Raw genomic sequence first — 15,446 nt, 5'->3', positions numbered from 1 at the left:
CACCAACTTGCTTCTAGTATGCAATGTAGCCTGTACTGAAGATTTCTATCTCAATGGGATTCCCTGGCTTTATTTTGGTATTCCCTTGATTGGGTGCGATTTGCTACTGTCCTTAGTAGACCAGCTCAGAGCTACTGGCTCCATCTTTTGTAATGCTTAATTAGTAACTGAATAGGTTAACTTCCTTACTGCATTCTTACAGGATTCTAAGCTTGCAGGCTTCTGGGACCTTGGAACAATGGGGAGACTTAACTATAACAGAATTTTTCCATACACCAGACTAACACGGGAATAGAGTATGAGTATGTGGGTAAATGATAATGCCAAAACTCCAGGAGGTGAGTTTCTGTGAAACTCTTTGCCTTGTGAGTGGCTTTTAGGCTTCTCAGCCTGTCAAGCGGACTTCACTGGAGTGTGTGTGTGGCAAATCAGTATGGACATTATTAGCCCTGAATTTAAGACCCTGTAGCTAGAATGTCCTGGATTCATCCAAACTTATTTTTTGAGTGTTGCTGGAATAAGTATTATAATTTTATAATTTTATAGTAAGAGCTTCTTTTATGATGCAATCTGCATCTTCAGAATAACACGCTGGCATTATCTACCTGAAGTATATCTACCTTAATATACCTTCACCTTCTGAACTAATATTCTATGATAGTCTATGCAGCATGTCACAGTTAAAAAAATAATCAGAATATAAAATAACAAATAACATCTAAAATTTTTGTAAGGAAAAATGAAGGCTGAGAGAGTGTGCTGGCATAACCTGAGTTTTACTTTCGACATGTCTCAATACTCACATTGCTTTTTCAAATATAAAAATGGAACAACCGTAGATGTATTGAGATGTATTTAAAGTGAGTATAAAGAATCAAAGTGCACTGAATTCATCCCTAAGGGTCTTTCTAAATCAGTGGTGTACTAAGGATTGCCAAGAATGTTCTAGGCAGAGACACTACTGGCTAAGAAGTTAGCTAGCCAGAGAGGCTATGAAGGTCTCAGCAGAACACAGTAAGGAAGACAGAGAAATGAAAATCACATAGAAAGTTTGTAGTCTTGAAACTTGAGGAAAATAAACATTAATTCCCTTAAAAAAATTGAACAACTCTGGTGGCTCTGAGACAAAAACAATATCAGAAACCAACAGTTCAGATAAAGCAAACATATGGGATCATACAGTTGGGGACAGAAAATGTAGGGCATCATGAAAATAAAATCATTGCTCTTCTTCTGAAATCTGTGGGTTTTAATGGTCCAGACATGTGAGATAAGAATGCCATCTAGTCAGCCACCAAATTTTTATTTTTAATGAGGCACTGATGCCAAATGTGGCCACAATTCTTAACGTAAGCAGGTTGAGAAGACCTCATCACATCACGTTCAAGTTCTCTCTACAACAGCAAACACACATTCTAGAAGAGAAGCTCATTCTTTCCAAACACTGCATCAAAAGCAACAACGACCATGGGGCCATTGGGCGTGGAAGACTATCAAAGCTATGATCTAATCAGAGAACTAACAAAAACAAAAGACTGAGATGCCATAATTAAAGCAGCTGTAGATCACAAATTAAGAATTTCACTACACAATTCTCAAGGTGAGAGGAGGTCAAGGCGCATATCGGTAGAAGCTCACACTGAGCAGTTGAGCTATAGAGACAGGAGCAAAAGAAGAGTCTGGAACTGTGTTATATAAGAAAACTGGCAAAGTACATATGTACATTGAGTCAGGAAGTAAGGTCAGGTGCATTAGCATTGTGTAAGGACAGTGCTGGCTACAATGCATGTTCATAGTTTACCCTGCTTCTGTTTACTTAGGTATAAATATTAATGATTTGAAAAAATATATATTTAACAATATAAATTTACCTACATCAGCATCACTTTCCAGTAACCCAATTGTGAATGAATTAATTAAGCTTTCTGGATGTTGTTAGCAAAGGAGGCAAAAGAAAGCGGGGGCTGAATCGGAAACTGAGTCTAAAACCTGAACCATAACACACGGCAGCACTGGTGGCCTCTAAACTGCTTTTCAGAGAACCTCAGTCTCTCCTAAAACAATTGCTCAGACATCAGTTCCATAAGATACTTAACAATGGAGACATCAAAAGTTGTTTGGGAAATCCTGGTGTAGTGACTACCTAACTAGATGGACAAATGCCATGCATCTTCAGTCACTCAGTTATGTGCATAGTAATGAGAATATTTTAATTAAATAAATCATGGGATATATATTATCATAAGTGAAAGCAGCTGGACTTCTCATTAACAGCCAGCCTTTTTCAGAAAACAAACAAACAAACAAACAAACAAAAAACCCCAAATGTTTCCTCTGTGTCAATTAGAGTTTTAATTATCTAGGGAGAGAGTGATGTGTTTAAATTGTGGTGATTATCATTTAACCCTACAAAGGTAAATGTGTATTGCCATGTTCATGAGTGAACTTGAGTACTTACGTGAATCAGGATATTTAGATAAGCCTCAGGTGTGTGGAAGAATTTGTTCAGTTGGGAGCATCACAAAACTGACCAACAGTAGTGGGTCTGGAAAACCAGGATGTGTGAGACTTTAAAGCATCTTATCTGAAAAACAGTCAAATCTGTGGATGTTCTTTGCAGGAACAGGTGTGATTTTAAAGATCTTGACCCCTAAAGATGACTATAGAACATAAAGAAATATAACTCGTGGGTGATCCACCAGAAACCAGCATTAGGACCGCGAGTGAAGGATGAATACAAGGGCCTGCATGTCCATTATCCAAGCATTTGTTGTATATTATTAAGTTTTGCTACTGTGGAAAGTATTTAAGTTAAAAACTAATGTATTAGAGATGTCTCAAAACACATTCAATATAAAACAAAATCTTTGCTAGACAGGCATAAAGGCCTGATGAAAAATTTTCACCATCATTTGGGATAAGTGGCTGTTTCTTACAATGATTCCCCATACCCGTTTCGGTATAGCGATGTCCTGACATTCGGTTGCAGGTAAAAATCCACAGCTTGTGAAAGGCACAATTCCATGTTGCACTCCAAAATTATTAACTGGATAACATTTCTAGTGAAATGTGGCCAGGGAATCTCTATTATAAACAGCAAAAGTGATTGTGCTCTGTTCAATCTGCCATTCAAAAAAATTGAGATTCCCAAGATTCATTTCTTTACAGGCAGGTTGGGTTTTAAAAAATTGTGCTTTGAACTGTGCAAAGATTATGCACTGTCACTTAGAAAACAGTTTTTGTAGATGTTTAATTTTTGTTTGATTTGGGCTTTTATTCTAGTGAAAGGAGCATTTTCAGCTCTTGCCTATGAGATAGCTATGGTGCTCAGCACATTGTATATTTCACCCCATTTCATCTACACAATCAGCCTAGGAGGTTAACCTCTGCATACTGCTTTTGTTACTTTATCAGAGGATGGAGAACCAAAGTACTTTGTTCTCTAAAATCACAGACTATTAGAAACTCTGCCTTTTGAAACCAGATCAGTAAAAATGGAATAGCCCACTTTTGCCTAGAGGATTTGAGTCACTTTGACACCAAGGAGCAGCCTCAATTTTCAACCCAGGTGCAAATCTTCAGATAAGGGTTTTTCAGACACAATATTCAGCATGTATCTTAACTGTGTAGTTGCCAAGGAAACAGAATCCAGAGTCCATTTTGCAACTCAGACCTGATGTTAAATGTTTTACATAGAACACTGCTCATTTTGAGCACTATCAAGATTCTGTTTTTAAGTATTGTCTATACACATCCTCCTCTTTGCCATGTTTAATAGCCTATTTCTTTTGTTTAGGAGCATACTTTCTGGTTCTTTTGATTATTTGTACTATTATCTGATGCAGTAGGTTCATAACATTCACCATCGAACACGTTTTATACCTCATCTCTTTTTCCTCTTAATTCCTATCCAAGCACTGACACAGCTATTTAACTCCTCTCTCAGCTGCCATTCTTGCACTTTAGTTATCACTTCAACATTTACTTTATTACTTCTAATGGATGATTTTTGTCAGCTTTGTCAAGCAAACTTATCTGGTATCATTCCTTTTATTAGTCAGTGATGATAACAACTTTTATAGCAAGTGGAAACCCTTGTCAAAACTTTCCCCTACTCATTCCCTGTTTAACTTATTTCTCTATGTCACCAGCATCTTGTTACATGAGTTTTCACAAAGGGACTTGTCTTTAAGTCAGGTTACTTTGAAATCCAAAGAGAAACTAAAAGACAACCTCAGACAGTTGCATCTGTATGGTATTGGTCCTAACAGCCTGGTCTTAACAATTTTGATGAACTTTTACAAAGCTGTACAAATCTCATGATACATTCAATGATAGCATGTCTGATTCACCCCAAGTTCAGGTCTTTAGAAGTTCATATTTAAGAGTGTTTACTTACCCAGAGCTTTTAAAAAATAAAATAAAATAAAATTAAAAAAACAGCCTTGACTATGCATATTGATGAAGGGACAATAATGACAGACACTAAGGCTAGAGCCAATACATAAAACCAACACAGCAGAGCTCCTGCTTTTTATGCAAATTTGATAAATGCAGCTACAAATGTAATTCTCCATCTTATTTTGATGTTTGGGGTTGTTTACAGCCATCCAACTTTTAGTTCCTACTAAACCCACATTTCAAATCTCCATGAGGGAGATAAGCTTTATGAAACAACTTGTAACAACTTTTCAGAAAATTGCACACTTGAAGATCCAATTTTGTTCTTTCACGCTTGCCCTAAAATAGTCCTCTTTCTGATCACCAGGCAATTTCCCAAACTCTTTGAGATTTCTCTTCCTAAACAATTTTTTTCTTCCAAGATGCTTTTGGCAATAATTTAACTCTTTGCTCTTCCCGGTGAGTTGGGTGAATTAGAAAATAAAATGAAATTAGAATCCAATGAAAATGAGGCAGAAATTAAACCCTTACCTGAGAGCTAGAGTGTCCCTGGTGAGAGCTTTGTTCTGTCATATTCAAATGGGATAAACTTACTAAGAGAAGGCATGTTGCTTTTAATGTGCTCTGTGCTCAGATGAGAGCATGAGGATTACTAAACTGCAGTGCTTTCCTCAAATGATTCATTTATTTTTTTTAGTTCATTCATTCATTCATTCATTCATTCATGTACTTACTTATTTATATCCCAAATGCTGTCCTCTTTCCCAGTCCCCTCCTCACAGAGTCTCTCCACCCATCCTCCATCCCCTTCTCCTCTGAGAGGATGTATCAGCCCTGGGTATCCACTCCACCCTGACACATCATGTCTCTACAGGATTAGGAACATTCCCCCCTCCCCGAGGCCAGACAAGGCAGTTCTGTTGGGGAACCTATTCCACAGACAGGCAACAGCTGTATTGGGACAGCCCTCTTTCCAGTAGTTGGGGGACCCACATAGAGGCTGAGCTGCATGTCTGCCCATGCATGTTCTTTGGTTGGTGGCTTACTCTCTGAGAGCTCCCAGAGGTCCAGGTTACTTGACTCTGTTGGTCTTCAAAAAAAAAATGTTTTAAATTGAGCCCAGATTATAATATTGTTACTAAGTTGGCTCATGTCAATAAGATGCATTTCTTTGAGCATATTCCTAGACTGCAACTGCACGATTCTGGCTTTGCATTTTCTTGCTGTGTGCACTTAGTTAAGGTGATTGCTGTAGGTGCTTGGTTTCTTACTGATAATTTAGTTATCTTAGCAATTACCTCCCCTCCCCCAAAAGGTTTGCATGTGCAAAGTTCATAAAACAACACCTTGTAGAAGTAATTGGAAGCCCATGAAACCTTAGTTCTCCACCTGTGGGTTGCAATGCCTTTGAAGGTCAAATGACAATTTTACAGAGTCACATATCAGATAGCTTATATATCAGACATTTACATCGTGATTCAAGTAAAATTACAGTTCTGAAGTAGCATATGAAATAATTTTATGGTTGAGGGTCACACAACAAGAAGAACTGTATTAAAGAGTAGCAACATTACAAAGGTTGAAAACCACTGCCCTAAAGAAAAACTTATGAAATGTATATGTTACCTGTAGTTTCTGGAATAAAACCCTTAAACACAAACCATATCAAAATGATGAACAATATGCATGTCAACAGTTACATTTTCAAACACTTCATAATGATAAAACTTCTACTGTAAATTTTTCCTAAATTCAATGGCCCATTTATCCTTAACAAAATGCATATTTACTTTTTAATTTTTAGTTTTTTCATATTTATTTTATATATGCATATATACACATTATATATATATATATATCCATATATTTTTATATACATTGTATACACACACATGTCTCTCTATATATGCATGCCATATAAATGATGCCAATATTATTTCTTCCTCCACAATATGCTAAAGATAGACTTGATTGACAGCTTGTTGCTTTCCAGGCTCTATGGTGAATATTTTATATGCAACAGTTTATTCCACCTTAATAAACACCAAAGGGATTGGATGCTCCCTGACTTAATTTCCAGGCACAGCTCCCTCATGTGAAGCTGGAGATCCAGGGTAAGATAGTGACAACCCCTGTCTCTTTGTTACCCCAATGTGCCATCCCTTTTCTTCTAGCTCAATCCTCAATTTATAATTTCCCCACTTCTTCAACTCTGTGTACAAAATCATAATAGTGTTTCTTTAAGTCCAAAATATAGACCTCCCTTACACACCCATTCTTTTCTCCTTTGAAGTAGCAACAGCAGTGCTGGAGGAGAAACCCCTGGTCTTATAGAGCTTCACTCAGCTTCACAGATGAAGGGAAAAATGAGAAGACAGATATCTCTTCTCTAAGAATGTTACTACAATGGATTTAACAGATATCTATAGAACATTTCATCCTAAAACAAGACTATAGCTTCTTATCAGCACCTCATGGTACCTCCTCCAAAATTGATCATATATTTGGTCACAAAATAGGCCTCAACAGAAACAAGCAGATTGAAATAATCCCATACATCCTATCAGATCACCATGGACAACAAAAACAACAGAAGGCCTACTTACACATGGAAGCTGAGTAACACTCTACTCAATGATAATACATTCTTTTCCTACTAAATGGTTTTAAAATGTACTGAGACTCAAAGACAGGAAAGGAAATTGATGATCTTTCAGAAACGAAGTATTACCTCAGACTGGTTGTTATGGTTTTTCATCTAAGGATGGAAACATCTAAGGATGTTTTCTAGGAAAGAATGGTAGCCTATAGTTGTCAAAGACCAATGTGAAAGAGACCTTGATGATTAAACACCTACAGTTCTATTTCAAATGTATTATTCTACTTTTTCTTAAATATTTTAGAATGCACCTTTAAAGTATGTATTATATTTTGACAGACATATAGATGATAAACTGTTTGTAATAATGAACATTTCCATGACCCACAGTCTCTTTCATATTCGCTATAGTAGAGAAAACTTAGCAAGAGATAGACTTGATAGACTTAGGCGTAGTTATGGAACAAATGTTGGGACTATTAATTTTTTGGATTGGAACACAATTGCTTACACTTTACATTTATAAACTAGAAGGGAAAAAAAAGTAGTCCTTGGAAACAATGCTTGACTCTTTAACATTATAAGCACACCCCACACCTATTATTTTCATGCCTTCAAAAACACATGTAAAATGAAATACTTTATATTGCATTGGTTTTGTATTGATAGACCCTACTGTTAATTATCTCTAAACTGATCTTATTTTAAAACATAATGCAAATGTATTGATTTATTTTCACAGTTAATAATATTTTGAGAATGAACTATATGCCCGACACTGTCTTGGAAATTGAAAAATCTCCAAGAACTGAAACAAATGTAATAGCATCTCTGCTGTCGTTGGACTTGATTTCCAGAGGAAAAGAGAGAAAATAAATAAACAGAAGAAATACATGACACTTAACTAGCAATACAGTGAAGGGGGGAAATAGCAAGAGATTGTAACAAGAAAGCAGATGGAATAAGAAGCTAGTATGGCTTTGACCTTTGAACCAAATTAAAAAAGTAAGTTTGACCGTAAAAGGAAAAATGCAGAGAAAAAGAAGGGTAATGACCATGAGGTAGAAGATGACCTTACAACTCTGAAGACCACCGGAGAGATACCAAAGGAATTCTTGCAAGAAGTGAACTGTGAGCAACTAGATCTAAGAAATTATTTTCTCTTTCAAGCTCTTTACTGTGAGCCCAATGGAAGTCTACTGTGGTTTTAGATAATAATACAATCCAACTTGTGGGTTTTTTTTAATATTTTTTTATTTTCCTCAATTACATTTCCAATGCTATCCCAAAAGTCCCCCATACCCTCCCCCCAACTCCCCTACCCACCCATTCCCACTTTTTGGCCCTGGCGTTCCCCTGTACTGGGGCATATAGAGTTTGCATGTCCAATGGGCCTCTCTTTCCAGTGATGGCCGACTAGGCCATCTTTTGATACATATGCAGCTAGAGTCAAGAGCTCCGGGGTACATACACTAGCAAGAGTTTGCTGAAAGGACCCTGATATAGCTATCTTTTGTGAGACTAGACCAGGGCCTAGCAAACACATAAGTGGATGCTCACAGTCAGCTATTGGATGGATCACAGGGCCCCCATTGGAGGAGCTAGAGAAAGTATCCAAGGAGCTAAAGAGATCTGCAACCCTGTAGGTGCAACAACATTATGAAACAACTTGTGTTTTAAAGAATTATTTTGATTGGGAAGTTTTAAATGCACTAAGTGGATTTAGATTAAGGTGGACCTTGTAACAAATCCAATGAGAGACCATTTGACTTTATTAAGAATGATGTATAGAGGATTGAATTCTAGCTGTATTTGGAAGGTTAAAAACTAGAATGCAACAAATTAAAAATCCTAGAATGCCAATAAATTTCAAGAAATACAGGGGAATTAGTTACAGCTGAAAACTGAAAAGAATTTTATTTGATGTTTTCATAGGCAACTTCATGCATTTACCTAACCCATTCTGGTCACTCTCATCCCCTCACCTTTTCTCTTCAACATTCCACATTCAGCAAACACTTTCCCCTCATCCCACTGAGCTCTCATCCCATTGTCACCTGTTTTCCTTTTGGGACCTACCTTCTGGATTTAACCAGGACTATATGCATGGACAGGAGTGGGAAACTGTCCACTGCATCATAAATAAGTCATCACTGGTTACACAATTATGCCAGCTGAGTTCATAGCACTGCCAACTGAGAAGAGAAAGGTTGCAGAAATGGCTGCATAAGTATAGGATTGTTGTTTATTTGAGCAAATTTTGTTTTGTTGCTTTAGTTTTGTTTGCTCGGGATTGGGGAGCTGTATCAAGGGTTCATTTATAACATGCTCAATTAAAGATGCCTATTAAACATGAAGGTGGAGGTGTCAAGCAGATAATTGGAAATGTAAGTCTGAATTGATAGGAGAGGTCTTTGAGGAAGAAATGAATTTGGGAGTCATTAGCATATAGATGAGGAAGAATCAGCAAAGGCAATATAAAGAGAGGTCAAGAAGTTTGGGAGAAAAACTAGTTGAGTGTTGTATTCTGGAAGCCAAGGGAAGGAATCATTCCAAGAAGAAAGTAATATTGATGAAGGTCAAGAGAGCTAAAGCCCGAGAATTGACTGCTATACTTAGCAATATGGGATCATAGGTTTGAAATGAGTTGTATTGGTGCAAGAGAAAAATGTCAACAAGATATCTGATTAGGGAGACAGAAATAAAAAGTGAGGAATAGAAATTCTCTCAAAGTAGTAGGCCATCTATGGGAGGAGATTCCCTTGGTCTTGAGAAGATCATATGTCCCTCAGAACAGGGGAATGCCAGGGCCAGGAAGTGGGAGTGGGTGGGTTGGGGAGCAGGGTGGGAGGAAGGTATAGGGGACTTTCCGAATAGCATTTGAAATGTAAATGAAGCAAATATCTAAGAAAAGAAGAAAAAAATAAGTTCTCTCAAGAAGGTATACTTTTAAAAAAATAAAAGAGTAAGAAATTACTAGAGAAATACTAGGTTCAAGACTGTGTTTAAGTGATCAGGACATAGCTCGGTGGGAGAGCACTTGTCTAGCTTGAATAAGCCCTAGATTTGAATCCTCTACACCGAAGAAGAGATTTGTACCAACTAAGAGATACCAACTGGCCTTTGTCTGCCTCTAGGAATGAGACATTAAGATGGAAAAAAAATTGGCTGATATTGGTAAAAGGGGAAAGAATCAAAATAGCTATCTCTAAATAAAATGAAAGGAATGAGGTCTGCTGTAGTTACGCAAACAATGGTCAAAGAACAGAGCATCAGCATTGTCTAGGAACTTGTGAGAAACTCAAATTATGTTTCTCTTGCTACAGCTAAGTCAGACTCTATTGTTGGGACCTAGGAATTCTGACCTCAACAAGTTATTGAGAAATTATGACAATAATCAGAAAGGAACTGAAGGACTTTTTTGAGTAAGCCAGTGTAATATAGAGGACCACAGAAATGTATCTAGGACAGCAGAGGGAAAAGGTAGATTGAGTGCGTGGAGCAAAATGAAGGAGGTACGTTGCTGCAGACATGCAACCAAACAGAATTCCTTTTGTAACTGCTACAAGTTCTGAGCATTGGAGGAATCACATTATTTAGTACCCCTCTTCTACTCGGTGATAAGGACTACATCAGAAGGGGGTCATGATGGCACCCAGGACAGTAACATTGTTTTCTTCAGACCAAGAGGGACTGAAAAGCATAATGGGGTGTTCTAAAAGCTCAGCACAGAGTTCCTACCACACTGTATGTACAATTTTGATTCTTTGAAAAGCATTGTCTGTTCAGCTTCATTTTGCAGCCAGTCCCAGTGTTATAATTTCATACCCAGCAATACAGGGCTGCTATGTATTGAGTGTCTGGCATGTTGCAAACATGGCCAGATGCACTTTTCAAAACTGCCTCTCTATGCTGCAGTAAATGGGGGTGGGGGGCTTTTTGACAGGCAGATCATAGCTGTAATTAATTCTTCTATTTGGGGCTACTTCTTCAAGGGTTTCAGTTTAACTTGCTTATTCCTTAAAAGATGCCTAGTTATTTTTCTAGAGTCCATTCTAGCTTATGTGTTTTTTTAAAGCAATACATGTGTACTTTTAGTATCTGCCTAGGCTGTACTGCCCAGAAACACATACACACGAGAGAGAGAGAGAGAGAGAGAGAGAGAGAGAGAGAGAGAGAGAGAGAGAGAGAGAGAGAGAGAGAGAGAGAGAGAGAAAGAGAGAAAGAGAGGAGAGAGAGTGTGTGTAAAAAGACAATGGTAACAAAATTCAGAAACATATTTTGGTGCCAGCATTACACAATATTGGCTATAAATCTTTTCACTTAATATGTAACTGCTTATTAATTATTTATTACATAGTTCTCTCATTAAATTTTCTCTGAAAAATAACAAGACAGTATACCATATAAAACTAATGAATAAACATATTAATCAGTATGTTTCAGCATCCTATATGCCATAATTCATGGTTCTAGACTTTATAGTTATTGACTCACTATAAGATTATAAAAATAAAAGATAAATTTGTAGTTCAGTTGTATCTTCTGTAAGAATATTGGATCAGAAATTATGCTTACTATTTACCTGAGATAGTGGATATTTTGTTTGTTAACATTTAACAAAGTACATAAGTAATAAATTGAGTGATTATCTTTAGTTAAACTATAAATAAAACCCTTAGTACTTTTAAGACTCTGATTCATTAACTTTTTTTAAACTATGCAGCCTTCAAATAATATACAGCTTGCATTATCTGGGTAACTAATTCTGTTCCTGAATTTCAGGTGTGAACCCTAAGGTAGGTCTATACCACCACAGGTGACTAACAATGGGTGTGGGAAAATAATTCAGTCTTGTACTTAAAGCTGTAATCCTGGCTCTGTCTCTCATCCTGAGAAATCATGTCCATGTCCACATTCCAACCACACTCAAACTCCTTGTGGTCACTTCCCTCACATCCTCTATCTATTGCTTCCCTACGAGATGCTACAACTCCAGAAAGTCTTAATGGACTCAGCCCTTATCAATGTCACTGATAGTTTCTTCTGACAGAATTTCCTTACCTCTTACCTAAACTTTGGGAATATAAAACTCTAAGTGACCTTTTCTTGTCTCCTATTCTGATTGCTCTCTCGGTAGCCTGCACGTCTATCCTGAATCCTAAAACTGTCGGTGAAACGTCACCACTTGAAACTAATGGTATCACAGCTTTGCATTAAACCACACTGCAACCCAGATAAAGTTTAGACATACTTGGGTGTTCCTAAAGCCTGGGATCTGGCCACAGTTGGTGTTTCCACATACAATTCTGACTACTTATTCCATTACCACTCACATTGTGCTGTGGTAATTCTTAAAAACACAGGTTGCCACAATCCTCAAATGCTCAGGAGCAAAGCACATGCACACACACAATCCCAGCCTCCATCTGGAAACTAGAACTCAACTTTTAAAATGCAAATAACTTTAATAGGCTATGAGAGTACTATAAACTATTTAGGTCTTTGCAAATTGAAGTTATTTTTATTTCTTACAACTAATAATCATTATAATTTGAGCTTTTCTATTTCAATGTGGCACTTAAAGCTCCTGTAATAACAACACATTTTAGCTTTTATGCTGTTCATAAACATGAGTGAATCATACACTTGGACTATTGTTCTTTCTCAGAATGCTGGATGACTTATTTGCATCTCTGAGAAATTGAAAGCAGCATTCCATTTGTGCTCCTCTTCGTATTTTTCCCTTTCTTAGTAATTTGCAAATAAGAGTCCCATTCTTCTCTGCCGTTCAATCCTATATTCTTGCGAAGATGCTATTATTTTGTTGGTGGTTAGTTCATTAATAAGTACAATTACCATCTGCCACATTGCTTTTTAAATTATCCCATAATTGCATGTATATTAATTTTCAATTGTGGATATTAAGCTTCTCTAAAGATACCCTCTCCCTTTATTAAAACTGGTTGAGTTCCAGGTGTATTTTCAAACATTTAGATTTCTGGAGCTACTTTGTATTCTTGCAGTGTAACCTTGTAACACTAATGTAAAATTCCTCATTCCTTCCCCTGGCTGCTCCTTGCTACTCTGCACATAGACTAATGCACTTAATGCTTATTGATCTCTCAAATGGCATGGTTTTTGAACAACAAAAAGAAATAATATCCTGTTTTCTGGGCATGATTTTTAAAGCATAAAGACCAAAGGAACTTATTTGGTTATATTTTAAAGAGAAGTGAATATATCTGAGATTCCAAGCTAGCAGAAGCAAGGAATATTTGAAAGCTCTTAACAAGCACTCCACTTTAAATTTCCTCGAGAATAAAGCATATCCACTGTACATCAATATCTTTTTCAACTTTAGTAAATATTTTATTTGTCCTGTTAACACTGTTAAGTATGTGTGTGTGACTGAAAAAATCTTAGATACAAACAATAAAATTATCCCAAGGTATAACAATGATGCTTTTCTTTCTTGTGTCCCAATTTTTTCCACTTTGTCTTAATTCACCCACATTTCCCTTGATACATTTTGCTACATTTTTCTTTATATATATATATATATATATATATATATATATATATATATATATATCATATATATCAATTAAAAAGAATGACAAAAGGCAAATAAAATAGTGGCTTCTGATTTGTTTCACCAGGAACCTGAAATTTAGATGTAGATCATTTGTCATATCTATAGAAAGAAGATAATGACATTTCAAGTAAAATCTGAAGTTTAGAACTGTAAGAAGCCTCAGCCTGAAACCTACCGCATGTGTTTTATAGGAAAATACTAAAAATCAAGAAAGATTATGTCATCAACCAGATACACAGTTGGCAAGAAGGAAACAAGAATCGGATCCCCACCGTTCCTGCACTAAATTTTAACAGATCACACATTCTTACAGGTTGCAGTTTTCCATACCAGTGTGCAAATCTTCACAAAGTGAAAATAGAATTAACCAGGTCTGATGTAGGACTGAGAACCTCCAAAGGAGAATGGTGAACTTTCGTTTTCCAAGGCAAAACTAGAAACTAAGAATTTCTGCAACAGAAGTTTCTCTTCAAGGCCAGCTCTTCTGTCTGTTCCGTTGTAAGGTGCCTAGAGGCGACATTCACACAAGCAGTAGCTGCTGCTAATCTTTGGCTGTGGTTTTAAAGTGATGACACTAATTTTAGACTGCTGTTTGAACAACTGATCCCCTGTTCATACTTCATGATCATCTCAGAAATTATTAACAGACTTTTCACGCTCTTCAGAAGGCACTCTAGACTTGCCCAGAGAAATCTGTACAAATTAAATTTGGCATTTAGAATTTGCACTTTGGCCGCTCCTCATTTGGAGGCTTTTGACTTTGCTGTGAACGATAAAGAGAAACTGATTGTACACAAAACCCACTAGAGGCAGACTCTGTTCCTGGCTACAGTGCTGTGGGGCTAGAAAACCTCCCCATCCCTGTCACTCCAACCTTGTACCAAACCCTAGCAAGAATATTCTGTTTGTCTAGCAAAGTGTCCTAGAAGAGAGGGAAAGCAGGGCAAGGCCCTTGCAATGAGAGTGGGGGAAGGAGGTTCCCAGATCTGCCTGGTGATTAGAGAGCAGGGCTTTTGGTCTCTTTTCATGCTGTAGATGTGGCTTGCTGCAGTCACGCCTCCCGCTGCCAGCCGGGCTCAGGGCTCCCAATCAGTCACTATGAAAACTCATTAGCTCCACAGCAATGAGTGCTCCACTGCTGAAACTGGGCGCTGTGCTCAGTACCATGGCAATGATCTCAAACTGGATGTCCCAAACTCTCCCATCCCTGGTAGGACTGAACACCACACGGCTGTCGGCGCCAGATACCCTAGTAAGTCACTCTGGTGGGTTTGGCCATCTTGTATTTAAAACAGTGGGTGTCGTAAATGAGAGACTGCTGCTCTCTTTATTGGTGAACTTCAAAGATGTGTATCTGTGTGATAACTTTACTCATGGATATTTATGAACACTTTAAAGTTACACCAAAAAAAAAAAAAAATGTGGGAGGGGGGACTGGTGGAGAATTGTCTCTAAAAAGGAAGGTTGGTCTCATTAAATTCTTAAGAATGATGTTTTAGGTAAATTAACTTGAGCTCTGAAAGGATCTTTTTATTATGCTTTGTTTCTATTATATTTGATGTAATTCATGCAACCTTTGTAATTTCCTACAGAATAGACTATAGCTAGTATTCTCCCTAATCTGTTTTTGTCACAGCAGGTTCTTCCTTCGGAATGCAATGCCTATGGCTGTGTGTAATTAATTCAGTCAGAGAAGCCAACATCTTTTTTAAGCATAAGTGAATTATAAAACGAGCTCAGTAATTTAAAGCATGCCAAAAAGGTATTAAAACAACTAAGGAGTGACAAGCATAACTGGCTATTTAAAAAACAAACAAACAAACAAACAAATAAACAAACAAACTTTAT

General features: G+C 37.1%; 1 protein-coding gene across 2 annotated transcripts in view; it reads left to right on the top strand.

Moving 5' to 3' along the window:
- The window catches only part of Olfm3 (olfactomedin 3), a 215,266-nt gene that overhangs the window by 155,074 nt on the left and 44,746 nt on the right, over positions 1–15,446 (top strand). Inside the window, exon 1 of one of the 2 annotated variants that reach the window (XM_021158019.2) lies at positions 14,691–14,850. The exons of the other annotated variant lie outside the window; for it this stretch is intronic. Coding sequence (XP_021013678.1) covers positions 14,722–14,850 — 129 coding nt within the window. The 5' untranslated portion in view covers positions 14,691–14,721. Of the gene's footprint in view, positions 1–14,690; positions 14,851–15,446 lie in introns of those variants that run through there. 2 annotated transcript variants of the gene reach the window in all.

Source organism: Mus caroli, unplaced genomic scaffold (assembly GCF_978045245.1).
Source record: "Mus caroli unplaced genomic scaffold, Mus_caroli_1 scaffold_3, whole genome shotgun sequence".
In the NCBI taxonomy this organism is placed as follows: domain Eukaryota; kingdom Metazoa; phylum Chordata; class Mammalia; order Rodentia; family Muridae; genus Mus; species Mus caroli.
Note: the sequence above shows the minus strand (reverse complement) of the source record. Positions and strands in the feature narration are given on the sequence as shown.